General features: G+C 39.6%; 1 protein-coding gene across 11 annotated transcripts in view; it reads right to left on the bottom strand.

Moving 5' to 3' along the window:
• Positions 1-26716, bottom strand: part of CALD1 (caldesmon 1) — a 235695-nt gene that overhangs the window by 24835 nt on the left and 184144 nt on the right. For 7 of the 11 annotated variants that reach the window (XM_060196623.1, XM_060196620.1, XM_060196621.1 and 4 more), the window contains 5 exons: positions 15856-16002; positions 9825-10752; positions 8468-8545; positions 4810-4955; positions 1234-1477 (listed from right to left, as the gene is read on the bottom strand). In XM_060196623.1, the coding sequence (XP_060052606.1) occupies positions 1234-1477; positions 4810-4955; positions 8468-8545; positions 9825-10752; positions 15856-16002 (1543 nt within the window). The remainder of the gene's footprint in view (positions 1-1233; positions 1478-4809; positions 4956-8467; positions 8546-9824; positions 10753-15855; positions 16003-26716) is intronic. The other 4 variants (XM_060196629.1, XM_060196628.1, XM_060196626.1 and 1 more) reach the window with 3 other exon arrangements.

The raw sequence follows: 26716 nt of genomic DNA, 5'->3' as shown, positions 1-26716 counted from the left end.
GGAGTCAGACTCCTGCGCTAAATATAAATATATATGGGCCCTGGGTCAGGTGGATGGGTGTTGTGATACAGTTAGCATACAACTGATAAATTGGATCTAATTAGCAGATGGGCTGATGTGAGGCTGACATAAGGATGGAACTTAAGTGTGTGCCAGGCAGAAGAGGCTCTTTCTGTTCCTGCATTCCACTCTCCTGACTTCCAGGGCAGACCCACCATGCTGCTCTTCCACAGGAGAGACTGAATGCGTGGAGCTGAAGTTTTGGTAACTAACTGATGGATTCATAGGCCTAGCCTAGTCTTACCTCTGCTGATCATTGCCTATCTTGCTGTACCTAAAATATATTGTTCTGTCTGTCTTAAACCTGTGTGGGCCAACCTTGATTGTTCTAAACCAAAGCTAGCTGTCATCATGCCGCAGTCTTTTTATTTATTTTATTTTTTATTTTAAGAATTCTACCCCCCCACCTTTTGTCTTCAGTGTTATTGCTGGGGCTCAATACCTGCACTAAGAATCCACTACTCCTGGAGGCTATTTCCCCCCCCCCCTTTTTTTTGTCCTTGTTGTTTATATTTGTTGCAGTTATTATTGTTGTTGTTACTGCTGTCATTGTTGTTGGATAGGACAAAGAGAAATTGAGAGAGGAGGGGAAAACAGAGAAGGGGAGAGAAAGAGAAACAAACACCTGCAGACCTGCTTCATGGGGAACTGGGGGCTTGAATCGGGATCCTTCAGCCTTGAGCTCCAACTGGTCCTTGTGCTTAAAGGCTCCATGTATGCTTAACCCATTGCGCTACCACCCGCCCCCCAAGGGTCTTTTTATTTTTTAATTACAACAGATGGGGTAAACAGTTAATTTTATTCATAGATTTTTTTTCAAGATTGGGAGCTAATTTCTAACTAATCCAACTTTCTAGCTCTTTTCTCTACTCTGACACCATCTTCTCAGACAATATTTTTGTCTAGTTTGTGTAAACTGATATGCAAAAAGGTTTTGTAATGTGTGCGCTTAACCAGGTGCACCGCCGCCTGGCCCCACAAAAAGGTTTTGAAACCATGCTGAACACATAGTAAGCTTATAACTCTTGCAACATATTTGAAAGAGTCCATCTTCAAAAGAGCAACAGCATTTTACCTGGAAGAAAGTTTCCTTTTTCTTTGTGTTAGGAGGGTCACTGAACCATGATCTGCTTTGCAGTACCAGACATATCTAGCGGGTGGCGCCCTTCTCACCTCCTCTCTGACTTTTCTTTCTGCTTCTTCCTGCTTCCGCTTCTGTTCTTCCTCCTCCAGCACCTTCCTTCGCTCCTCCCTCTTCTTCTTCAGTTCTTCCAGCTCCAAGGCCGCCTCTTGCTGCTTCTGTTTGAGTTTCTCAAATTCTTCACTCTCTGTTTCCCCGCGGCGGCGACGGAGCTCCTCCAGGCGCTTGCCGGCTTCCTCTGCCTCCTTGGCCTCGTTGGCTTTCCCGCTGGGGCGGCTGAGAGTGGAGATGAAATGCAAGAGTTTGACTTGACAGGCTAGATCACGGAAAAATAAGCAAACACTACTTATTCTTTTTACCCGAGTGGGCTAGTCTTTGCGCCCCCTGGGGATTATATAGTACATTTCTCAAACACATCACCTAGAAATAGCAGCTGTTTTTAGGAGGAAAGCATGGGGTGCAGGTAGCTTTGTGCCTTAAGTTACTGGTTAATTTGGACCGTCATTGAATAATTATAGATGAGGAGAGAAGAGCATTGCAGGCACTGGACATAGAAAGCAGAGGTAGGCGCTGAAATACATCTGTCTGTCCAGTTTTGCTTTGAACTGGATTCCACTAGGGGTCACTATCTCCATATTGGACAAACACTGCCTAGCATTAGAAAATGGTTACACATATCTGGTAGGCTATTCTAATATAGTTATAGACTTATACTTGTTAGCAGAGAAAGTTATGATCCAATATTATAATGTGAAAATCAATTTAAAATATGTAATTATACATATATACAAACTGTGCATATCTATGCTGAAGGTTTATACAAAGAAGTATTTGAGAGATGTTACTGGTAACTTTTTAAAAACTTCTTTCTGTGAATGTTTTATATTGTTTTTATTACTTCCTAAAATCAGGGGTGGGGAAAACTCTTCAATTCCTATGTTATATATATATATAAAAAAAAACCCATTGGGTACTTTCTATTAAAACTTTGGTATAACCTGTTTTCTCAATAATGCCTCATTAAATTGAGTTTTTATTTTTAGTATTTTTATTTATTTATTTATTTCTTCCAGAGAAGCTAAACAAAACTGAATAATATCGTAGCAGCTTGTTTCTGTTTTGTTTTATTTTGTTTTGCTTGTTTGTTTCTTTTGTTGTTTTTGCCCAAAGATGGAAAAATTAAGGCAAGAGTCACAGTGAAGGGTTTTCAGTACTTGACCTTTTGGCAATCCTTGTAACTTTTCTCTTTGAAGTAGCTACTCTGTGGATTTCCACACAATGGAAGTGTTAATCATTAATTTGAGTCTCAGCTGAAGCTGGTTGGCAAGTTTGCTAATTGTTAACCAAATGTCTTTTGACTGACAGGTTTAAAGAAAAGAAATCTAACATAACAAAATGTCTTAACAAAAATTTACTCATACCCATAAAACACACAAGTAATGAAACAATCATGTGAAGTAATATGCACTGAAACTTTTCCTAGTCCTGACTTTGTTCTAGAGTTTCACAATATACTACTGGCATCTACACACTCTTTGGATTCAACTTACTAGCCCAAATCAAGTTGAATTCTAGATTTTCAATAAAGTATTAATAAACCCTTAAATTTTTGTATCTGCTTTCTTGTCAATTAGAAGTAGCCCCTGTACCCTGCTGCCTTCATACTCCTTCAGTTACTTTAGACTTTTTATGTACATCTGTTATTTCATGAACTTTGCTTCTCCTTTAAATAGAAGTAACTAGTTTTTTACTCAGTTTTGAAAAACTGTTTGGGGGCAACTATGTTTACCTAACCCGGGAAGGAAAGGAGGGTTGCTGTGCACATGAGCCTAAAGGAAAATAGCAGGAGTTATTAATACTCCAGAGGAGCCCAGTGTTTATCTTGACTTATGCCAAAAGAAGCCAAGGAGAGAAGCTTTCAAAAGAAAATATTTATTTATTTATTACTGAATAGAGATGGAGAGAAACTGAGAGATAGAGAGTGGGAGATAGAGAGGGAGAAAGAAAGAGAGACACCTGCAGCCTTGCTTCACTACTCATGAAGCTTTCTCCCTGTAGATGGGGACCAGGAGCTTGAACCTCGGTCCTTGTGTACTGTAATGTATGTGCTTAACCAGGTGGGTCACCGCTGGGCCCCTCCTATTAACATTCTAGTAGCCTTATAACCTTCTAAATGGGATAAAAGCTTTTGTGTAAAGAGCACATCCACCTTCTTCTACACAATATCTTCTTTTTTTAAAAATATTATTTATTTATTTATTATTGACAAGACAGAGAGAAATTGAGAGGGGAGAGGGAGATAGATACCTGAAGCCCTGCTTTACCACTTGTGAAACTTTCCCCCTGCAGGTGGGGACCTGGGGCTTGAATCTGGGTCCTTGTGCACTGTAATGTGAGCGCTTAACCAGGTGTGCCACCGCCCAGCCCCCCACAATACCTTCTTGATACTTTTTTTTTTAATTTGATGTGTTCAGAAAAATAGAAATGAATGGTCTGCTAAAAGAACTATTCATTGGAACCTACAGTACAGAATTCAGGGTTTTTCTAAAATATTTGGTCCAATAGCCCTAAAATATGACTAGAATCTAGCACCAGTGATTAAAGGGAACAAAGTTGTAGCAAGAGGGTATAGATATCATGCATTGCCCAGGGTAGACCTTTGGAACTAAGTCTTTCTATGGGGTTGATGAGAGAACTCAGTTTTTAATGTATAGAGAAGAGAAGTGAGAGGTTACTTACATAGACTTGTTTGTCCTAAGTCACTCACTTAAATTTTCAACATGGTGGGAGTGAGGTGAGGAGGATAAATAATAGTTATCTAAGAAAGTGTTGTGAATTGTACTAAAAGGAACAACTTTTACTCCTATGCCCTCCTATGCCCTCTGGCTTTCTCTGAGAGTTGCCTAAAGCAAATCAACATCAGTGGTTCTCAGAGACTGAGGGAGAGAAATCTGATGGATTTAGTTTAACCTAATGTTTCCCAAGTATTTGGCCATAGTGCAATCTTAGTTTACGAAACATGTCTACAACCTTCAGAAAATGCACTTAAAAAAAAAAAAGATTTATTTACTTATTTATGAGCGTGTGCCCATGGAGGTGGGGTAGAAGGAAGAGAACCAGAGCATCACTGGTATATGTCGTGCCAGAGATCAAACCCAGAACTTTGTTCTACCCACTGAGCCACCTCTGGTCACTAGAAAAATCCATTCTTGTTGTTGCTATTGAGAAAGTCTTTTAGGAAATTGGCTAAACCATCTAGAGAATCAATCTATGATATTCTCCCCTACCCCCCAGCATACTGTTTTCTAATAGACTGATCCTACATGAGCACATGAAGTCAGGGAATACAAACATGGGTGCCAAACATGATCTGCCTCGCTACATAATGGAAAAACCAGATTAAACTTTGTCTGAGCAGTGACTGCTGGTCTTCTGTTAGTGATTGATAGCCTGGCCTGCAGACTTAGTGTCTCCAAGACAATGACAGTGACCTCACAACAAAGCTATGTTGCCTGTTAGCATGTTTCTGTCTGCAGGCACAGGACAGGAGACTACAACCCCATCCTCCAGGTGAACACACTCAAGGTTAACTCATCGCTGTTTCTTACCTGAAAGTATTCTCAGTGTGCTTGAGTTTGTGGGTTGTGAATTCTCCATTCTGTGACTTTACGTCGGTCAATCCCTTCTTTCCATCCAAGAAGCTCTTGACTTCTTCTTTGGGTTCTTTATATTTTTTAATCTTCTCATCTTTGATCTAACCAACAGTACATGGGGGGTGGGGTGAGAGAGACATAACAATAAAATTCGTATTAGGTTTTGGTTGTGATCACCAAATCAGACCCTGAATTGTTAAGATGCCAGAAAACTCAGAAATGAAAACAAACCACCAGAGAATAATGTGGTGGAGACGGGGCCAGAGGAAATTCCTAGAGTGTGAGCTACAGTCCTCCACTTTCTGAGCAGAGACCTAAATCACAATTTTAGGAAGTCAAAATCACTCCTGATTTCACCAAGATCTTATTTTGGAGAGCAGCTGGAGGTACTACAGTTTGGAAACGATTATGTTCCGGGAACTCCATGGGAGAATGGTTATTTGCAGTTCCTGCTGGGAAAAGCAGTTAATAGTGTGACCTTGATGAAGAATGGCCAGGCTGCCTGGACAGACTTCCACTCAGATGGGGTGCTTCTGTGAAGACACAGATGTGTTGAGAGGAAAGAAGAAGAGACCTGTAAAATTAGCCAAATCTGCCAAGCTAGCACTGGCAGACAGCAGAGGAAGCTAACCCTAGTCTGTTTATCAAGGAGTGACTTGGTGTCTTACGTCTTCAGAAGACATAAGAGCCTTGCCTTTGGGAGGATGACTCAGAGTTCTGAGGTCCCACATTTGGAATCATCTAAACCACCAACTTTGGAGTAGGAAACATTTCAGGTTCGCAATGACTTCCATTGCAGATGATAACTCTGTCTTTGGAAGCGATTGTTGTGGGAAACAGAGAAAGGTGATATGAGAGCAGGCATCAACTCCAAATAGTGGGGTGTGTTACATCCCACACAGGAAAGGAAACAGATCATTTCAAACAGAATTCACACAGTTTCATCGGCGGTTAAGTAAAGAGCTTCTGAATACTTTGCCTATGCCATCTCACTCCTTCGAATGTGAGTGTGAAAACTGATGAGGTTCACTATTGCTCTTTTCAAGACAAAGAAATGAACAGGGCACTAAAGTTCTAAGAAACCTTGAGAGGAAAAGAAGGGAATGAGATTTCAGGATTGCTGGTCTCATCCAGATGGCTTTTGCTTACCTCATCATCACCCTTTCCAGCTGAGCATTGACTTTACATATTTTTTTTTTACTTTTTATTAGTAATTTACAAAATTATAAGTTAATAAGGATATAATTCTACAGTGCTCCCACCACCAGAGTTGTGTGTCCTTAACACTGACTCTTAAAGAACATGTTTTATGGGGCTGGGTGGTGGCACACCTGGTTGAGCGCACATGTTACAGTGTGCAAGGACCCAGATTTGAGCTCCTGGTCCCCACTTGCAGGGGGAAAGCTTTGTAAGTGGTGAAGCACTCTTCCTCTCTATCACCCCTTTCCCTTTTGATTTCTGGCATTTCTATCCAATAAATGAATAAAGATAAAAAGTTAAAAAAGAACATGTTTTACTAATCTGTTTACTATGTAATGTATGTTACCCTCCCAAATATATATGTATATATATATAGATAGATATAGATATAGATATAAATATCTTTGTACTGATGAAACTTCAATAGTCCTTTGTTTTCTTTGGACTCTGATGGAATAACAACAGATATTCACTACTCTGTTGCCTTAATTAGTTAAGTCTTTAATCTTTCTCCAGGGAGTATATACCTAGGATATCCTTTGGACATACTGAGCAGGGATGCTGTTGATTTGCTATTCCTCTGAGGGCTTTGGAAGTCAGGAAAGCAGAGCATTAATTCCAGTGCTATCAACAGACTGTTACATGGCCTAAGTTACCTAAGATACGGGGTGGGGGCTGGGGGGTGGACTAGATGATCCTTTCCAAATCCTTCATCTGGTTTGTTCTGAGAAGCTACAGGGAAGAGGAGGAAGCTTCTGGCCTGCCATGCAGCTCTGATGAGGTCACTGGTGACTGTCCTTGTCCAATAGGAAGTCTGTACTCACTGGGCAAGCAGGAAGAGTATTTACCCTGGTCCTGGCTAATCATTATTGGATAGAATCCCCCAAATCATGGACTTGACTTTTTAAGACCTACTTAAAAAGTATCTAAGGACAGAGCCTGGGGGTTCCCCATTTTATGGAAGCAACAGTAAATTTTGAGTCAAATTGCAGGGTTTATGGAGCACAACCACAAAGAGAACTGCCTTGAATTAATTGAAAATAATTACCCTCTCTGGGGACCAAGTGGTGGCTCACTGGGTGGTTGAGTACACACATTACCATGAGCAAGGACCTAGGTTTGAGCCCCCCAACCCCCACTTGCAGGAATGGTGAAGCAGGTCTATAGGTGTCTATCTTTCTTTCTTCCTCTGTGTTTTCTCTCTCCCTCCTCTAACCTGTCCAATAAAATAGAAACAGGGGGTGGAGAAAGAAAAAAAAAAAGGCTTCTGGGAACAATGGGTTCATAGTGCCAGCACCAAATCTCAGCAATACCCCAGATAACAATAAATAAATAAATAAACAGAAAAAGAAAGTAACTATTTAACCTGGCCCTCTATTTCATAAATGTGGACTCCCCCCCCCCCCCATTTCTAACTAGAAGCCTGTCTGAGTTGGCACTAACAGTTACAGTTCAGTCCAACAAGTAAAGTAATTCAAGTTATCTTACCTTTGATGACTTAACTTTACCATTTTCAAGTATTTTGATGTTATTAAATGTTGGCTCAATTTTTGGATTACTTGAGGCTAGCATAAACACAGTGGTTCAAACAAGGTCAGGCTCTCTGATGTCAGAGCACCACTGACTCAGTTACTTACCTACAGTTAAACACCCTGCCATCAGCTTGTGTGTGCAACTCAGAAATGCAATACAGAAGAACAGTGCCCAAATTAGCTTTTTGAATATCAGACATAATTTTCAGTTCATCATATTTTCTACCAGTGTGTGTATGCATTGTGTGTGTGTGTGTGTGTGTGTGTGTAAGGGGTGTTGCTCCTTTGAATAGTTAAATTATTAATCAAAGCCAGTTGGAAGTATTCCATGATAGAAATGAAAGTAGGTTGGCTCAAAGAAAAGAAATAATAGCATTTAGAAGAATACAAAGCAGGAAAGATGGACTGAAGCAGTGTTTTTCAAGCCTTTTTTTTTTTTTTTCCCCCTGTGATCCACAGTGGGAACAACAATTTACAAGGCCTAGGAGGTGGCATAGTTGATAAAACATTGAACTCTCAAACATGAAGAGTTCATTCCCTGGCACTCTCATCTGTCAGAGTGATACTCTGCTCTCTCTCTCTCTCTCACAAGTAAATAAATAAATAATTGTTCAGAAAACTAGGACAATTGACCTCAGGATACAATATTTATGCCCTGAAATGACCTCTGAAATTTTCTATCCTCTTTCATTTTTTTTTTTTTTCCTTAAGTGCCATCGACACATTTCATTCTGAGATGCTATGAATAGGCACCATTCAGTGGATTGTGGCTTGGAAAACACTGGATTCAAAGCTATCATTTTGAGGTCATCAGATCTGACACGATACGGGACACTGCTTCCTGATGCTTTCTGGTGAGCTCATTCCCCAAGAATATTTACCTCTTCTTTATTGAAGGGAGACTTGACTTCTTGGGACTTTTCTCTTTTAGCTTGCATTTGAGCCCCCTTTTCTTCTTCCTTGTTGTCATCAAGATGGGTAAGATCACTCATTTAAAGACATCCCTTTCTAGCTTACCAGAGTGAGAGAGGCAGCTCCATGCATTCACTGTTCAGCATGTGGCAGGGGAGGACCCCTTTTTTGCTGCCTCAGTGCTCTCATGCACCTTGGTGCCAGTGGTTCTAAATGGCTATGTGGGAGATTTGTTTCCCACCGGGATTCCCCACCCCTCTACTGTGCTCACTGATACCTTAAGAGATATGGTGCTCCCTGTGCAAGTTTACAGACATATGTGCAGTTTGGTGCATTTTGTTCCTGGTCTTTCCAATTGGCGCCATGTTCATGAGCCCTTGGTAAGAAGCAGCAGTGAAAGACAACTTTGGTGCAGTACAGGCTTACTGATAGAGAGCTCTTTTTTCTGCAAAGGTGAATATGTAAGCAGTATTCCCCCCCCCCCCCCTTTCTTTCCCCTATCAGGAAGAGGATGGTTAGTACAGCACTCTTTAATGTAGCCTTGCAGACAGAAAATAAAATATCTGGTAGCTTGCAAACATCCCCACCCTTTGACTAGTTCCATCCTTCCTTGGGCTTCATTTTTGTTATCCAGATGGTAAAGGAAGGGCAATTGCCAGCTCTAAGTTGATGCTACCCCACACAGATGACTTTCTGCAAGTCTACATGAAGCTCAGGTCTACATGATGGCAACTCAGGGTTTTGTCATTTTTTTTTTTTTAATAACAGTTCAACTTACTCCCCCTTCTATCTCACATGTTAATTTCAAAGGGATTACTTAATACTGTTTAAAGATGATGTGACCAACCATGATGAAACAGGTCAGTTTCCTGCCCCAATTTGTCTATGTGCTGATTAAATCCCAAACACATGGGTAAAGGGAGGGTCTGAGGTCCCCTTGCCTCATGCAGACCTATGGATAGAGTCAAGGTGTTAAAAGGAGGGAGTTCAGATGCAGTTGTGGAAATCATAAGGCAACACAGCAGTACCACATTCTTTGTCTTGGGATTCATTCATTTTTCTGGGATTTATAACAACGAAGCACAGAGCAAAGAAATGATTTCTCCCAGGCTGTCCCAGTGAACTTAAACAAGTGGCTCTTTTAGCTGTCAGTCCATTGCTCTGTCTTTGCATGTTGCTATGGCCCAGAAAAATGAAAAGTTTGCCAAGTGGGCAAGCACGGGGGAAGGAGGGAGGAGGAACGTGGCTTCAGCCCCAAATCCAATGTGTATTACATTTCTCAGAAGTAACAGGCATCACACACTGGGTGCAACGTGTTTACTGTACCTGTTTCTTTGGGGTTGCTGTCTGAAGTTTCTCTTCTTGCACTTTCTTTTCAGTCACCCACTTCCTTTCTATTGGCTGGGCTACCTTCTCCCCATTTATCTTTTTCTCTGATAAAGCCTCTCTTTTCTCAGCTAGCTGCTTCTGAAGCTTTTGCTTCTCTAGCTTGGCTTTCTCTTCTGCGTCTTTTGCCCGCTGCCTCTCCTCTGCTGCCTTTCTCTCCTCCTCCTCAATCCTTTTCCTTTCCTCTGCCTCCCTTCTTTCTCTCTCTTGTGCAGCTGCTTTTTCCTCTGCTTCAATTCTTGCTTTCTCCTCTGCTACTTTTTGGTCTTGCTCAGCTTGAATTCTTTCTCTTTCTTCTGCTTCCAACCTGACCCTCTCTGCCTCAGCCTTTTCTCTTTCCTCCTCTTCTATCTTTTCACTGTGAGAAATCTCATCTGAACCCTGTTTCCCTTCCTCCTCGATTCTTGACACACTGGTTTGCCCATTTTTCAATGTCATGGTTTCCTCTTGGGTTTCTGGGGTTTTTGCTGCTACAATCACCTCTACCTGATTTTCCTCAATGCTCCCTGGCTTGGGCTTCTCTTCCTCTTCTTCCTCTTTCTCTTCTTTCTTGTTCATGTCAGCATCCCTCCAATCATTCCTCTGGTAGGACTTGGTGATGATTTCCGTTTCCTCTAGCTCATATCTCTCACTTTTTTCTTCCTTCTCTGCAGCTTCATTCTCAGTGTTGTTTTGCATTCTCTGGCTGGGTAGAGACAGACTTGTGCCTGTGATAGTGGGGTCAAACTCTTTCTGCCGCTCCAAGGCTTCCTGGAGGCGCTTTTGGCGTCTTTCTTCACGCCTGGCCAGGCGCTCCTGGAACGCAGCCTCATCATCTCCCTCCACCTGAGTGTTTGTGGTGCTTGTCTTGACCTCTTCATTGGACACACTGGAGGACAGAACAGCAACACCACAGTCATCTGGGTTCATGGAACAGGCTACACTGAACTACAGCAGGTACCTATAGGACCAAACACAGCTAGATACCCTCAGATGTTAGCACATTATAACATTCCTCCTGTTCACGTTACTACATTTCAGTAAAAACTGTATACAAGTCTTTGTCCTTGGTTTAGCTGTAAGCCCTGGAATCTACCTTATAAGCCCAACATTCTCTGAGTCTTAAAATCCACTCTAGAAATAGTTCTGTAGCAAAACTAGATGAGCATTTTTCAGTTACATAATAAAGCAAACACTGAAAATATATGAAAGCACTAATTTGTTAGAAAGGCTATATTCAGGGCTGCACTCTTCACAATAGCCAAATCTTGGAAGTACCCTGAATTTTCGTCAACAGATGACAGGCTAGGGACATTGTACTTATATAACCAATACTAAATAGTACTCTGTCATTTAAAAAGATGAAATTCAGATCCTGAAAGACAGAGGAGGACCTAGTGGTATTTGAAGTGTTATGTGGAAAACTGAGAAATGTTACACTTATACAAGCTATTGTATTTTATTTTACTGTTAACTGTAAACCATTAATTCCCCAATAAAGAAATTTAAAAAAAGAGATGAACTCATGTCTTTTGTAACAACATGGATAGAACCTAAGCTGATTCTGTTAATGTACCTACCAGGATGTGAAAGACAATCAGTTATCAGGTGGTTCCACTCACACGTGGACTATAAGTAACTAAAACAATCAAACTGGCAAGACACAATACAAACCACTTTTAGAATTGGTGAAAAGCATGGTGGTCACCAGAGGGACAGGGAAAGGGGAATAGAAAGAATGGGCAGATGGGGTCATTTTGATAGAGTAATGGTACCTGAATTTTGGTGATGATTGTGGTGAGATATCATACACAAATAAAAGTATACAGCTCTTCTCCAGAAATTTTATAGTAGTAGGAACCAATGGTAAGCCAATAAAGAAGTATCTTAATTCTCCTCACCACCTTTGATGACTCTAAAATACCTGTTGTGCTGGGTCTTGGAACTCCCTGGTGGAGTCCAGTTCTAGGTTTCTACTCTGGTAACTTGCTTAGAATGAAACATGTATCTTGCTTGCCTTCCCTGTTTCATTTGTTGCATCCAAGCTGGTATTAGGTTTATGGCATCTGACTTCAACTTAGGAAGGAAATACACCTAGGATTTTAGTGGAGTCTAAGTTAACCTTCAGTTTTACTGCACTTAATCGTTTGGTGACTGTAATAAAAGTTGTCATAAAGAACAATTATTGTCCTTTAGTTGATAAATATTTTTTGCTAGTTTATCTCTTGGCCAATTATATACAGTGTTTCTTCTAAAGATTATCAAGCGGTGGTAATAATGCTGATGCTGTCAGAAGAGATTCAGGGAAGTATCTTACTCTCTTTTGTATAATCAGTTGAGTAGGTAGAGTGATTGAGGGAATTGAAGTAGGGGGTAGGAGAGGAAGGTGTCTAAGCTTATGTAGTAAATACTTGATTAGAAAATTTATGCTGACTTCTTTAGGTGTTTCTACTAGATTGCTGAGCTAATTAGTTTTAAATCTAATCACAGAGGACTATTAAGGACTTTTACTTTGAGGAATATAGTTGCTAGAATTCTGATCTGAATTGGTAAGATGCAGAGTATTCAGGAAGGAAGAAAGTAGACATGATAGTGTGGAGATTCTATGTTCATGCCTGGGATCACCCCCATCCTCACAGTAAAGACATCTATCTAACTGTCTACAAATATTCAAATCATCTGCCTCCTTCCATAGCCACGAGGAAGCAATGGCTAGCCAAGGATGATATTCTCTCCCCTTCTTTCTTTCTTGAACATACATGACGCCAGATAACCAGTAACTTTCAGTGAATTGTGAGCAGAACTGATGTGTCCAGCTGAGAAGCAAAGGCATTCTCTATTCTTTTTCTGTCTGCTGCCTAGGTCACAGGACTCCAAAGGCCAGTAGTTATCAGAGTCATGAGGAAAGAGGTAAGGTGATCAGTTCTACAGACTGGTTTGGACTACACACCCTGGACCTCCTGGAGTTATTGTACTCAGCTACTAAAGGTTGAGGTCTCGTTATCGTAATTGATGTTGTCTCATGAATAAATATGCCTTCTATGCTCTTTGTTAAGATTTTTACCAGTAGAGGACCTCTTGTCTTTCTTTCAACATGAATCAAAGAACAGTTAAATTAAGGGTTTAAAACAAGAGAAAAGAAAATCTTGAAGTGCCAAACTGTACCAGGTCCTTCCCCTCTCTAATGCAGGCAGCTGGACACCACCAAAGCCAGGGTGTGGATCTCCACTGGCAAGAAATAACTGGTCACGTGATAGCAGGAACTGTGACCAGAGTTGGAAGGCTGTGTCTAGCCATGTTTAGAAACTCCATCAAATTTCATGGTTCATACCAAACTTGGCCCTTTTGACGTTCAAGTTCACTTGATTTGGGAAAAACAACATTTCACATTGAACAACAAGAGCTGGCAGAGGGAAGGGTAGATTTTTCAACTTTCTTGGCCTAAGGGTTGAATTTCCCTGAAAATGCAAATAGTTTAGAATTTAAGGGAGAGGGGAACCTATACTTAAGACACACTTGAATTTCAACAGTTTTAAAAGGTTCCCTTAAACTCCAAAGAGCTTTTCAGGCTCAAGTACTCTAGTGCTAAAGAAAAAAATCAAGAGACTCTACCAAATCTTCCTTTAACTATTTATAAATAATGTCAACATTCATTAGAATTTAAGTTAGCTTCAAGAACACTGTTCTTAATGTGGGTAAGTAATAGTTCAGAAGTACATTACATGTTCACAGATCTGAACATGCTTTTTTTAAAAAAAAATTTTTATATTTCTTTATTTTCCCTTTTGTTGCCCTTGTTTTTTTTATTGCTGTTGTAGTTATTATTGTAGTTATTTATGTCATCATTGTTAGATAAGACAGAATTGTAGAGAGGAGGGAAGACAGAAAGGGGGAGAGAAAGATAGACACTTGCAGACCTGCTTCACTGCTTGAGAAGCAACTCCCCTGCAGGTGGGGAGCTGGGAGCTGGAACTGGGATCCTTAAGCCAGTCCTTGCACTTCGCACCACGTGCGCTTAACCCGCTGTGTTACCGCCAGACTCCCCAAATATGCTTTTTTTAAAAAAAAAAAAATTTTGTATTCACTCAACAGCATAAAATAACTAACAGTGAAAAATATGAAAATAAGAGTTAAAAAACCAGTAGTAACTTTTAGAATCTCTGCTGATCACCTCCTAATCACCAAACTCTGGAAAGACCCCAAAATACCTGCCAGAACTTTTTTTTCCTATTCCTACTTTCTCCAAAAATAGAAAACACCATGAATACTACATTGCCCTCTTCTGTAAGATGGACCCCATCTTCTTAATCATAGTACAAATTTATCAAGTGATTACTATTTGCAAGACACAATGCCCACACAGTATATTATTATCTCACTGGAGTTTACAGTGCCCTCCTTAAGATAAACATTATAGGGGCTGGGTGGTGGTGCACCTGGTTGAGTGCACATATTACAATAAAAAAGGACCTAGGTTTGAGCCTCCAGTCCTCACTGGTAGGGGGAAAACTTTGTGAGTGGTGAAGCAATGCTTCAGGTGTCTCTTTGTCTCTCATCCTCTCTCGCTCTCTCTCCCTTTCCTCTTGATTTCTATCTCTATCCAATAAATAAAGATAAAAATTAAAAAGAGAGGGGAGTCGGGTGTAGCTCAGCGGGTTAAGTGCAGGTGGTGCAAAGCACAAAGATTGGCATAAGGATCCTGGTTCGAGCCCGGTCGCTTCACAGGTGGTGAAGCAGGTCTGCAGGTGTCTATCTTTCTCTCCCCCTCTCTGTCTTCCCCTCCTCTCTCCATTTCTCTCTGTCCTATCCAACAACGATGACAGCAATAGAACAACAACAACGATAAACAAGGGCAACAAAAGGGAAAATAAATAAATGTAAAAAAATTAAAAAGAGAATATATATATATATATATATATATATATATATATATATAATTTCCACTTAATTGAGCCAGTAAAAGTCATGTTGAAATTCAAAATCAGGAATTACATCTCTGAAAACATACTTATAACCCCTTATCCTGATGTCTCCTTAGTTAGGAGGGCACTTATCATACATGGACAAAGTCTATTTCTCTACCTAATCTACATACATCCTTGCTAAATCTATTCTACTTATCATCTATTTCAAAAATGCTTTCAGAAAATGTTAGACGTACCAATTCATTTTGGTTTAAAGAGACCTGTATTCTTTCCCTTCAGAATTTTCTTTCTTTTTTTTTTTTCATTTTGATATTTTTATTTCCATCAGGGTTATCAATGGGGCTTGGTGCCTACACAATGAATCCGCTGTTCTGGGCGGTTATTTTCTTTCTTTATCATTTCATAGGACAGAGAGAGATTCAGAGAAGAGGGAGCTATTGAGAGGGAAAGACAAAGAAAGAAACCTGCAGCAGAATTCCACTGCTTGTGAAGCTTTCCCTTGCAGGTGGGAACAAGTGTTTGAACCCCAATCCTTGCACATGACAATGTGTGTGCTCTACTGGCTGTGCCACTAAAAGCCCTCACGATTTTCTGAGTAGACTGAAATCAAAGAACTGTTGACAACACCATACCAACACATACAATAAAACAAATTAAAACAAAACAGTCCATCAACCTTTCATTTAAAATTAAAATAATTTTTTTCTCCTTTTCTAATTTTTTATTTGATAAGACAGAGAGTTTAAAACAGATAGCAATAGCCTAAGTAATGATTACAATATTTTTTCCTTATTTAGAGCCATGGCCCCACCATATTTGAAAACAAAATCACTAGATTATAAAATATTATACATAAAGCCATTTGGATGGCGTGTACTTAGGGAAAAGAGTATTTGGGATCCTGATGTCTAAATTAGATTGACAATTCAATCAAGGAACACAGGTTAGACCAATGAGACAAATGGAAAGAGTCCATTTGATCGAGAAGGGAATGCCTTGGTCCCCACATGTTCCATTCATTAGGTCAGAGAGGACCTAGAGGGTCTCCTTTCTGAAGAGGATCATACCTGTTCTGGGCATTCTCCTCCACTTGGTCAGTCACCTGCCCCAAGGATTCCTCCTCTTGCTTCTGCCTCAGTCTTTCCTGCCGGGCTCTGCGACGCCGTTCACGGGCAGCCTCTTCTTCATCATCATCGTTCCTCTGGTAGGCGATTCTGCAATATCACAGAAATACCTTCCTGAGTATGGCAACTGCCAGTCATCTGTACCGGCTTCTTGGTGACACCAGCCCTGAGCCCTTTTCTGAATGTGACAGTTTACTGAACTACAGAGTTCTAAAAGGATGGTTCTGTACCACAGAAGACCAAGTCATTTACAAAAAAAGAAAAAAAATGTTTATTAACAAGAGAGAGAATGAACCAAATCATCACTCTGGCATATTTCGTGTCAGAGGTCAAACCCAGGGCCTTGAGTTTTTAAGTCCTGAGCTTCACTACTGAACAACCTCCTTGTCCACTAGTTTTTCGAATTTTGAAGCACAGTATCTGAAAATAATTAATTCAGTCGTTATGGAGGGTTATTTACAATGACCAATATGACCGGGGCTATAAAAATCCACACAAAATGCATCTGTCTTTGCATATTGAAGTATCTGGACTAAGCTCATTATTCACACAGTAAGATTTAGAAGTCAAGAAAGTGCTAAGCCCTAAATAATCAAAGCATTTAACTAAAAGATCTGGCATGTTGATTCATGAATTATAAATGAATTATAGGACATTGCCATAAAGGTTAGAGAACAAGATAAGTTTTTAAAGCAGAGCTTTGATGTTTGATGATAAAGTCCACTTTGCCAATGAAAGTCAAGCATAGTATTTTCTGTGCTTGGATATTTTTCCTTTCGGTTTCTTTTCATTGGAGAAAGAAGGTGTTATTAGCAGCTAGTAGGACACTTCAAAGTTAGTGAAGCTCCCATGAAGGTTCCCCTTTTCTCTAAAACACCCTTGAGTAGCCCACCACCCACATGCTAGACACCTGCTGGCAGCCCACAAATGTACATGTGTATAGACATCTATGGACTGAGACAAAGAAGAGGTCAGAGAGTTTCACATGCATGCTTCTTATTTCTCTTCCCTCTGAAGCTAATGGCCATTTATGGATACCAAATAATTAACATCTCTATGTCAGATATATGTGTACTTCCCTTAATAATAACATCTATTCCCAAATAAAGAATTGGGGTTGCAGAAGTGCAAATGCCCAAACTCAAAAGCAAATGGTCTGCATGGCTAACTTGAAGGAATAATGTATAGATCATATACATATATATACATATATACAATTTTAGTTAATATTTATATTTTAGTTAGTTTGTGACAATTAGACCTGGATATTGATGGCTTGCCCAGGGACAAGCTGGCCTGATGGGCCCAAGAGTTAGGAGAGGGTTGCTTTTATACATGAGAGTTAAAGTGCTTTCATTACAGTGCTTCGTATACATGCACAAAGAGAAATCCAGACATATAAATATTGTATGTTTATAGTGTTATAATAATAAAGTTGAGATAATTTATAGGTGGGAGGAAACAAAACTATAAAGCCAGGCAATTTACACCAACAATGTGAACCTAATATGAACAGTTATGGTTTGCTTAAGTTGAATTTGCAAACTAGCTACGAGAAGCTTTAGACTCACTAGCTTATTTAATCTATTTCTATCTTTTGACTCTATGCGAGTGAGTGAGTGAGCGTGTGTGTGTGTGCGCGTGTGCATGTGCGTGTGGTGCTGGAATTGGGTTGAGGGTGAGGTAGAACCATGAACCCAGGGCTTTGTGAATGTACAACACTATCGCTGAGAAACCTCCTGGACAACTTTTTCATTCTTTAAGAGTGAGAGAGAGGAAGGGAAGAAACACACTCACAGAGAGGAGAGAAATCACAGCACTGCTCCACCATCAATGGATCTTTCTTAGTGCCATCTGCTGAGACTTGAACCCAAGGTCTTGTACATGGTAAGGCATGCACTCTACTGTGTGAGCTATCTTCTGACCCTGTCTTTTGACTTTAACCACACAAACAGTACAACTTTTCTTTTATCATCTTTATTTACTTATTGGATAGAGACAGCCAGAAATTAAGAGGGTAGGGGGAGATAGAGAAGGAGAGAGACAGAGAGTCACCTGCAATAGTGTTTCACCACTCTCAAAGCTTTCCCCCTGTAGGTGGGGGTTGGGGGCTTGAACTCAGGTTTTTGTGCTTTATAACGTGTGCTCAACCAGGTACACCACCACCCACACCCTCAAACAATATACTTTTTTGTATCTAGGTATTTTGTTAAATAAAAAATACAAGAGTAACAATCTGAAAGGTTGTTTTTTTTTTTGCTACTTCAAACTTAACTATAATTCAATAGTATATAGTACTCAAATAGCAATATGAAAGAAATATTACTCAGTAATAAAATTGTTATGGTGATGCTATAAAACTGAATCTTTTCCCCCAGCAAATATAGAGGGAAAAGGTAGTATGATATATTTAAAAGAAGACTAGGTTAGGACTCAGAAACCCTGGTTCCTATAACTGGTCTTTGACTTGCTTATAGCCATGAGTTAAATTTCCTTGTCTCTGTGTGTCCACTAAATAAGATTCTGGCTATGTCAGCATAAGTCATTTTATAGAGCAGTATTTTTGCTGTTAGTAGGAAGCTCAGTTGAGAAGCTGCTCAGTGAGGGAGATGAGTTTACTTTTGGACTCTGTGAATTGAGGTGACTGCATGACATGGTTCGAATGTTTGTTTCTAATTCAATCATATCACAGTCTTTAGGCAAAAGCCCTTCCCGGTGGTTTGGCTTCAATCTTCAGATTCTTGGCCTGATATTCCTTTGGCTTATTTCTCAGTAGACAGCTTTAACTGCAACAGGGAGAATGAGTCCTTAAGGATCGCTTCTCAAGGTAATCTAATAAAAAGTCTTTTTTTTTTTTTCTTTTGAGAGAGAGATGCAGGGGGTGGGGGTGGGGGTGGGAGAGAGACAGACAGAAACATCAGAGCACTGCTCAGCTCTGGCTTATGGTAGTATGGGGTGGGGAGGGCTGAATCTGGGACTTTGGAGCAGTCCGTTTGCATAACCATTATGCTGCCTCCCCAGCCCAAATAGAAAGTCTTATCTTGCCCTTCCATTATCTCTGGATGTGACAGATCTCTCGGCCATTACTTGGGCTCTTCGTCAGAAAAGAAAGCCAAACAAGAGACTTGTGTGCTCCATATGGAACAACTTCTGCTAACACCAAAACTCTGTTTAAGTGATATCTCAGTTGAAGTCTTTAACTTCCCTTCACATTTGACCAATATTAGATAGTTTCTTTTTTCTCCCACTTAACTTAAGTTGCTGGCTTTTAGCTCTGACACAAAGTGGTTTTTCCACTGAGGCCAAGTCACATTCTACCTCTATTCATCTTGGATTTATAACTGGGATGTGACTTGAATAACCAGGTCATCTCCACAGTTTTTTCCAACTTCTCTCTCTTTCTTGTCCCAGTTTACCATTGACAGGTAGTTGCTCTCTTGGATAGACCCTGCCTAGTGTACTCAGTTACCAGAGCTACACTTGGAAGTGATTTGAATGATTATGAATAAAGGGAACAGATTAAAATTGTCTTCAAAGTTAAAAGCAAAAAAAAAAAAAGGGAAAAGTGTTTTCAAAATATTTTGACTCACAATATGCCCAGTTGAGGCTTAATGAATGCCAGATAATTTTTTTTCCTCCCTTCCTTCCTTCCTTCCTTCCTTCCTTCCTTCCTCCCTCCCTCCCTCCCTCCTTCTCTCCTTTCCCTCCCTCTTTTCCTTTCCTTCCTTCCCCCCTCCCTTCCTTCCTTCCTTCTACAAGTTTCCTTCTTTTTTTTCTGGGACACTGCTCAGCTCTGGCTTATAATGGTGCTGGGCATTCAACCTAGTATAACGTAGCGTCTCATATTAGTTGATTTTAATACTTTAAAAACTAAAGTTGTGTGCAGCTTATGGTGTGGAGGCACAGTGATGGAACACAGGACATGCCAGTATGAGGTTTGGAGTGTGATCTGGGGTATCAAATATGGCAGAGACATGTTCTTGACTAGTTTTCTTGAATGAATGAATGAATGAATGAATACAAGTGAAATTGAGTCCATGCTAAATGACCTGGTGTACGTGGGAATCTTTCAGCTTCATGAATCTCTTGTATTAGCCACAGAGTGCAAAGCATATTGGTTTCTTAGCTTGTAGGCGTCCTTCACAGCAACCTACCCTTCACGCTATCACCACAGGCTCCGTTCTTCTCTTTCAAAATTTTGTATTATGATTCCAAAAGTAACATACCCTTATTGATTTGCCTTAAATCAATAAGATATATACAAGAGAAAGTGAAAACCAGTTTCCAGACCATACCACTTAGATGTGAACAGTTAATAGTTTCTGCCAGAAATTTTCTTACACAAACTGAGATCTTTTTTACTTTTAAGAAAGTGAAAACTAGTCATATATTTTTCTGTTTGTCTATGCAAAAATGTGTCGTGACTTTCCGACAACTGAATACATACCTCATTTTGTTAAAAGTGAAAAATATGGGAGTTGGGTGGTAGCGCAGCGGGTTAAGCACAAGTGACGCAAAATACAAGAACAGGCTTAAGGATTCTGGTTTGAGCCCCCGGCTTCCCACCTGCAGGGGAGTCGCTTCACAGTTGGTGAAGCAGCTCTGCAGGTGTCTATCTTTCCCTCCCCCTCTCTGACTTCCCAACCTCTCTCTATTTCTTTCTGTCCTATCCAACAACAACCGCATCAATAACAACAACAATAACTACAATAAAAACAAGGGCAACAAAAGGAAATAAATAAATATTTTTAAAGAACACAAAAAATATACACATATATGTAATATAGGTAGTTTCCTTGATTTACCTTTTTTTTAACACTATACAAAAATATAATTTTGTGTTTTCTTAATTTTTATTTTTTTAAATTTTTTAAAAAACAATTCTTTTTTAAAAAATTTATTTTATTTTATTTATTCCCTTTTGTTGCCCTTGCTGTTTTATTGTTGTAGTTATTGTTGTTGTTGGATAGGACAGAGAGAAATGGAGAGAGGAGGGGAAGACAGAGAGGAGGAGAGAAAGATAGACACCTGCAGACCTGCTTCATCACCTGTGAAGCGACTCCCCTGTAGGTGGGGAGCCGGGGCTCTAACCGGGATCCTTATGCCAGTCCTTGTGCTTTGCGCCACCTGCGCTTAACACGCTGTGCTACAGCCTGACTCCCTTAATTTTTATTTTTATTAGTGATTTAATAGTAGTTTATAAGATGATAAAGCTAAAAGGTTACAGAGCTATAGTTCCATATAATACCTTCACCAAACTTCTGTTTCTCTCCCTCTGAACCTCACTGATAACCACTGGAGTTCTCACAATTGGTTACTACTGCCCCTACCATCACCACCTCCTCTTCTACCTCTACCTCCTCCTCCTCCTCCTCCTCTTCCTCTTCTGCCTCCTTTTTTGCAAGTTCATATGCTTCAACTCTCTATAGTCCACATATGTATGATGTATATATATCAAAAGGACATGAAAAGACTAATTCAAAGGGATATAGTTGTCTATACTCATAGATGAATTATTCATTATATCCAAGTGCAAGCAACTGAAAGATCCCTCAATAAACTATTCGATTAAGAGATTAGTGGTGGGGGGAATGGTGTGGAATTATACTTCTGTTATCTTTTAATTTTTAAAATCACCAATAACATTTTTAAAAAAAGAAATTAGGAGATATATATTCAGGTTAATACTATCCTTCAGTTTAAAAAGATGACATTGTTCTTTTGGAACAAAATGGGTGACACTGGAGGGGATTATGCTTCATAAACTAAAGAGGTGAAAGACAACTACCAGAAGTTTAGCTCACGTATGCAATATAAAAGTTTAACTAGCAGCAAAGTGTTCTACATGTAGATGTCTATAGTAATTACATGCATGTACTATAATTTAGCCAGTTTTCTACTGATGGGCAGTTAATTTTTTTCCAGACTGATACTTTATAAACAGTCCTGCAGATGAACATCCTGATAGCGACATTTTACCACTTATCCAATTAATTATCTTGGAAAAAAAATTCCAAGAAGTCAGAATTCCTAAGTTTAAGAGTATGTTCTTAAAACTCTTTGATACACACTGCCAAATTGCCTTTCAGAAAAGGACAACAGACAAACTAGTAATGTGTGTGACTGTGAATTTCTCTAAGATTAGAATTTCAGCTGAGTACCCAGAATCCTCTGTACACCCAAATGATAGTGTCGCCTCTGCCTTATACTTTAGTTCAACACAAAATGTGAACAATTCTGATTTTCTGTACACAAGATTTAAGCATCTTTGAAGTTAGGCCCTCTAGTAAAAAGCAGATCTAACCACCCACTGGGAGGTAATAAAAGCACAAGTCAACTAGTTTCTTCTGGGAAACCTCAGAAGATGCTGGCATTAATTAGTTCACTGATGTTCCACACTATGCAGAACTGATGGGCCAAGATGACTCAGGGGCAGAAAGAGACAAATGAAGCTTCTCTGAGTCATCTGAGAAAGACCAGACTAAATTCCTTGGAATTTCAATCAAATGTATTTTGTCGTGATCCATTTTTTCTGTTCTTTTTTTTTTTTTAATACTAGGAGTCAATGAATGATATGTGATTTCATTAGTTTTCATTAGTGATTTAATAGTGATTTACAAAATTATAAGATAATAGCAGCATAATTCCACACCACTCCCACCATCTAAATTGTGTCCTCCCCCCTGCCCCTCACATAACAGTAACCACCAGAGTCCTCCGAAGATCATCGTTATGGGTTTTCTATATAGATATATTTTTCTTTTTTTTCAAGTTCATGTACTTCAATTTTCTATATCCCATTTATAAATAAAATCATCCCATAGTCGTCCTTCCCTTTTCCTCTTCTCTCTCAGATAAGTGAAACAGCACCTGACTTCCCCAAGTGTTCTCCAGAGTCTCTTTCTTCTCAGTGATGTGCAAAAACAAAGGTTTCATCCCACAAAAAGTTCCAGGTCCCAGTGGGACTGGGAATCAGACCCCTCTAGTCATCTTCCTTTAAGTTTTCCCCCTGGTAGTATGGACCAAGATTCTTTTTGGGGTGCAGAAGGAAGGAGTTTTGGCTTCTATAATCGCATGAAACAACTCTCTACATATAAAATGCACATCTGGCTTTCCCACCCATGCTGAGTATAAGTGAGTTTAACTGTGGTGCATTATGTTTTGTCTCTTGGTAGTTGCACTGACTCATCTATTGGCAGAAATATATGGACCAGTGTTGCTGGCAGCCAAATGGCTTATCAAATGTTCAAGAGAAAGATGGTGTATTGTGTGTATATGAATAAGTGTCAGACAATCTCAAATGTCTATAATAATTACATGATGTTATTTGATTGTGTCAGCAGTATGGAAAAAAGAAATAAGAGAGAACTAGCTTTTCCTCCATCCCCAGAACCACTGCTTCAACGCCCCACTGTTACACTTTAAGAAAAAGCAGATCGAAGCACTGGGAAAGTTCTCTTGGAATGTTGTGGCTTTCACACCAAAGACTTAAAATGACTTTGAGCTGCCAGAGCTCTGCCTCAGCCTATTCAAGTAACAAGATAATCTTGTTACATTTTGTGCTCTTTTTATAATAGAAAGTTCAAACAAATAACAGTATTGCAGACATAGAAAATAAGAAAATCACGAAGGAGCAATTGTCTTTACATTTGGACAGACCGGGGTTTAGATGAGAGGAAGAAGCAGATGCTTCCATGGGGACTCTGGAGTAAGGATCTCATTCTCTTGTCTCTCTGTCATCTCCAAACCAATATTTTCTACCAAAAAACTACCTCCACTGAAAGTCCAAATCTATCCTTTACCATACATTTGACCCTTGCACCTTAAACTTAATATAAGATGCATATCTGGAACTTAGATGTTACAATGTGACATATTTTATGGCACAATAGAACAACCTGGTGCTGACAATATAAGACTTGTATGTTATAGTGAGACAGTACAAGTGTCATCATTTATATGCTACAAAACTTGAAGAGAAAAGTAAACAGTTAAACAAAACAATTTTAAAAGAAGTATTTTTCTCAAGATTGGTATATCATTGGCAAAAGCCATATTATCATTCTGCCTACAGTATTGGTTTATAGGCTTTTTACTTTTTTACCCCGTTCTTCATAATTTGAAGCATGTTAACCCTATTTCTGTTGGATATTAAGCCAGCCCCCTGCTCCCTCCCCCCCCCCATTGCTGATACTATGGCCTATTTACATAATCATTGTTTTTGTCTGAAAAATTCCCCACCTTTGATCTATCTTTTTTCTACCTCGAGACCTGCCCTGTCTGCAGGGTACATTAATCCCGCCAGTTAAAACCCTAGCAACTGTTCCTACAGAAACTTTCTACCTTCCAGCTCTTTCTTTTCTCCACCCCCTTTCCCAGCCATCTCTGTTCCCAACTTGCCACTTCCAGTTTTACCCTATAAATCCCACTTCTGTTCCTGTTTTCGCTCTCTCCTCTTCTCTTTTTTCTCCCGCATCCTGACCTGGAGAAGGACTGGTGTGCAGAGGGGGAGGCGGCCATTGCGGTTTGGCGCCACATGGCTTAACCTGCTGCACTCATGCCAGACTCTGGGGCTCCAGCACGAATAAAGAATTGTATTACCACGCTGCCACAAGTTCCTGGTCTCTCTCCCACAAAGCAAGCCCGGCATAGTTCCTTTTTTTCACCCCCCCCCATTTTGTTCCTTTAGACTATTTGTCACACATGATTGCCTTTCAAGTAAAAATGCTGGCAACAGTATTTTATTAACAAAACAAAATCTCTTATCAGGAAACCATGTTTAAAAATAGAATAAGAAGACCAGCAAATAATGCATTGGGATAGTGTGCTGTTTTGCCATGTATGTAACCCAGTTTACAGTCTCATTCCTACTTCACTGAAGGAAGCTTTGGTGCTATGTCTTCTTTACCTCTTTCTTTTCTTCTTTCTTTCTTTCTTTCTTTCTTTCTTTCTTTCTTTCTTTCTTTTTTTTTTTTTTTAAACCAGAGCACTGCTAAGCACTGGCTTATGTGCTGTGGTGGATTGAACCTAGGACTTTGGAGCTTCAGGCATGAAAAGTCTCTTTGCATAACCATTATGACATTTACCCTGCCCCCTCTCTCTGCCTTTCTATTTCACTCTTTTCTAAAAAAAAATTTATTTATTTATTTATTATTGGATAGAGACAGAGAGAAACTGAGAGGAAAGGAAGGGGAAATAGTGAGGGAGAGAGATAGAGAGACACCTGTAGCACTGTTTAACCACTTGTGAAGCTTTCCCACTGCAGGTGGGAATGAGGGGCTTGAACCTGGGTCCTTGTGTTTAACCAGGTGTGCCACCACCTGGCCCCCCTCTGTCTCACTCTTTCTATCCAAAAAAAAAAATCCACCTGGAACAGTGAAGTCCAAGAGACAGCAACAACTACAACAAAAAATACAAGAAGAAAAATTAATAGATATTTATAAGCTGGGGTGGGGGTGGGGGATATTTCACTATAAGGTATGCATTTAGGGAAATTCAAAGTTCACAAAGGGTGAAAGGAAGTACAGTTAAATCAATACTGTTATATAATTTTTCTTTCTTTCTAAATATATATTTTTTACTTTGAACTCTAAGTAATCAACTGGAAGACAAACTTGTTAACTACGTTTGCATTTACAGTCTTGCTCTTCTACTTTTTTTCCCCCCACAAACATGGTATTTATGATGACTTTGTAGTTACACAGGTTAACGTTTGAGGTCTTTACAGAGTCAGTTCAAAAAGCATGCTCAATCCTTGTCACCTACTGCATGGGCTCTTCTCAGTTCATTTAAATACTACTGATAGACTGTGAGATTCTCCCTAATTCTTCTCTACTATAAACAGATGCTATTTTGCCTTCTTGTGCACATGCATTTCTTATCTATTTAATTATTTAACTTACTTTTATTTTTACCAGAGCTCTAATCAGCCCTGGCTTATGGTGGTTTGGGGGGATTGAACCTGGGACAGAGAGTTTCAGGCATGAGAGTCTCTTTGCATAACCATTATGCTATCCTCCACCCCACCCCTGCGCATGCACTTCTTTAAGGTAGCTATTGTGAAGCAGAATAGCACAAGTTCATTTAAATTTAAAAGATACTTCCAGAGTGTCCTTCATAGCAGTTGTTCTAATTACAGTCTCATTTCCAATCATTCCAAATAACTATGTTGAATCAACATATGTTCAGGCAGTCTACCCCTAACTGGCTGGATCAGAGAAAAGATTTCATCTCCAGCATTTTATATAGCAGAACAATGTTTTCTAACATTTTAATCAAATGAGTCCTTTATAAAGTATCACGGTGCATTAAGATGCTAAGACAGCTGACTATACTTCACTGAATCAATCATTTACTAAAGTGACTATACATTCAACAATGCATAAACATAAATGTGTAATATATACATACATTATATATGTATACACACACACATATATGAATACTACTCAGCTATAAAAAGTGGTGACTTCACCATTTTTAGCCGATCTTGTATGGACCTTGAAAAAATCATGTTAAGTGAAATTAAGTCAGAAACAGAATGATGAATATGAGATAATCTCACTCTCAGGCAGAAGTTAAAAAACAAGATCAGAAAAGAAAACACAAGTAGAACCTGAACTGGAATTGGCGTATTGCACCAAAGTAAAAGACTCTGGGGTGGGTGGGGAGAATACAGATCCAAGAAGGATGACAGGCAACCTAGTGGGGGTTGCATTGTTATATGGAAAACTGGGAAATGTTATGCATGTACAAACAATTGTATTTACTGTCGAATGTAAAACATTAATCCCCCAATAAAGAA

This window comes from Erinaceus europaeus, chromosome 8 (assembly GCF_950295315.1).
Source record: "Erinaceus europaeus chromosome 8, mEriEur2.1, whole genome shotgun sequence".
Classification (NCBI taxonomy): domain Eukaryota; kingdom Metazoa; phylum Chordata; class Mammalia; order Eulipotyphla; family Erinaceidae; genus Erinaceus; species Erinaceus europaeus.
Note: the sequence above shows the minus strand (reverse complement) of the source record. Positions and strands in the feature narration are given on the sequence as shown.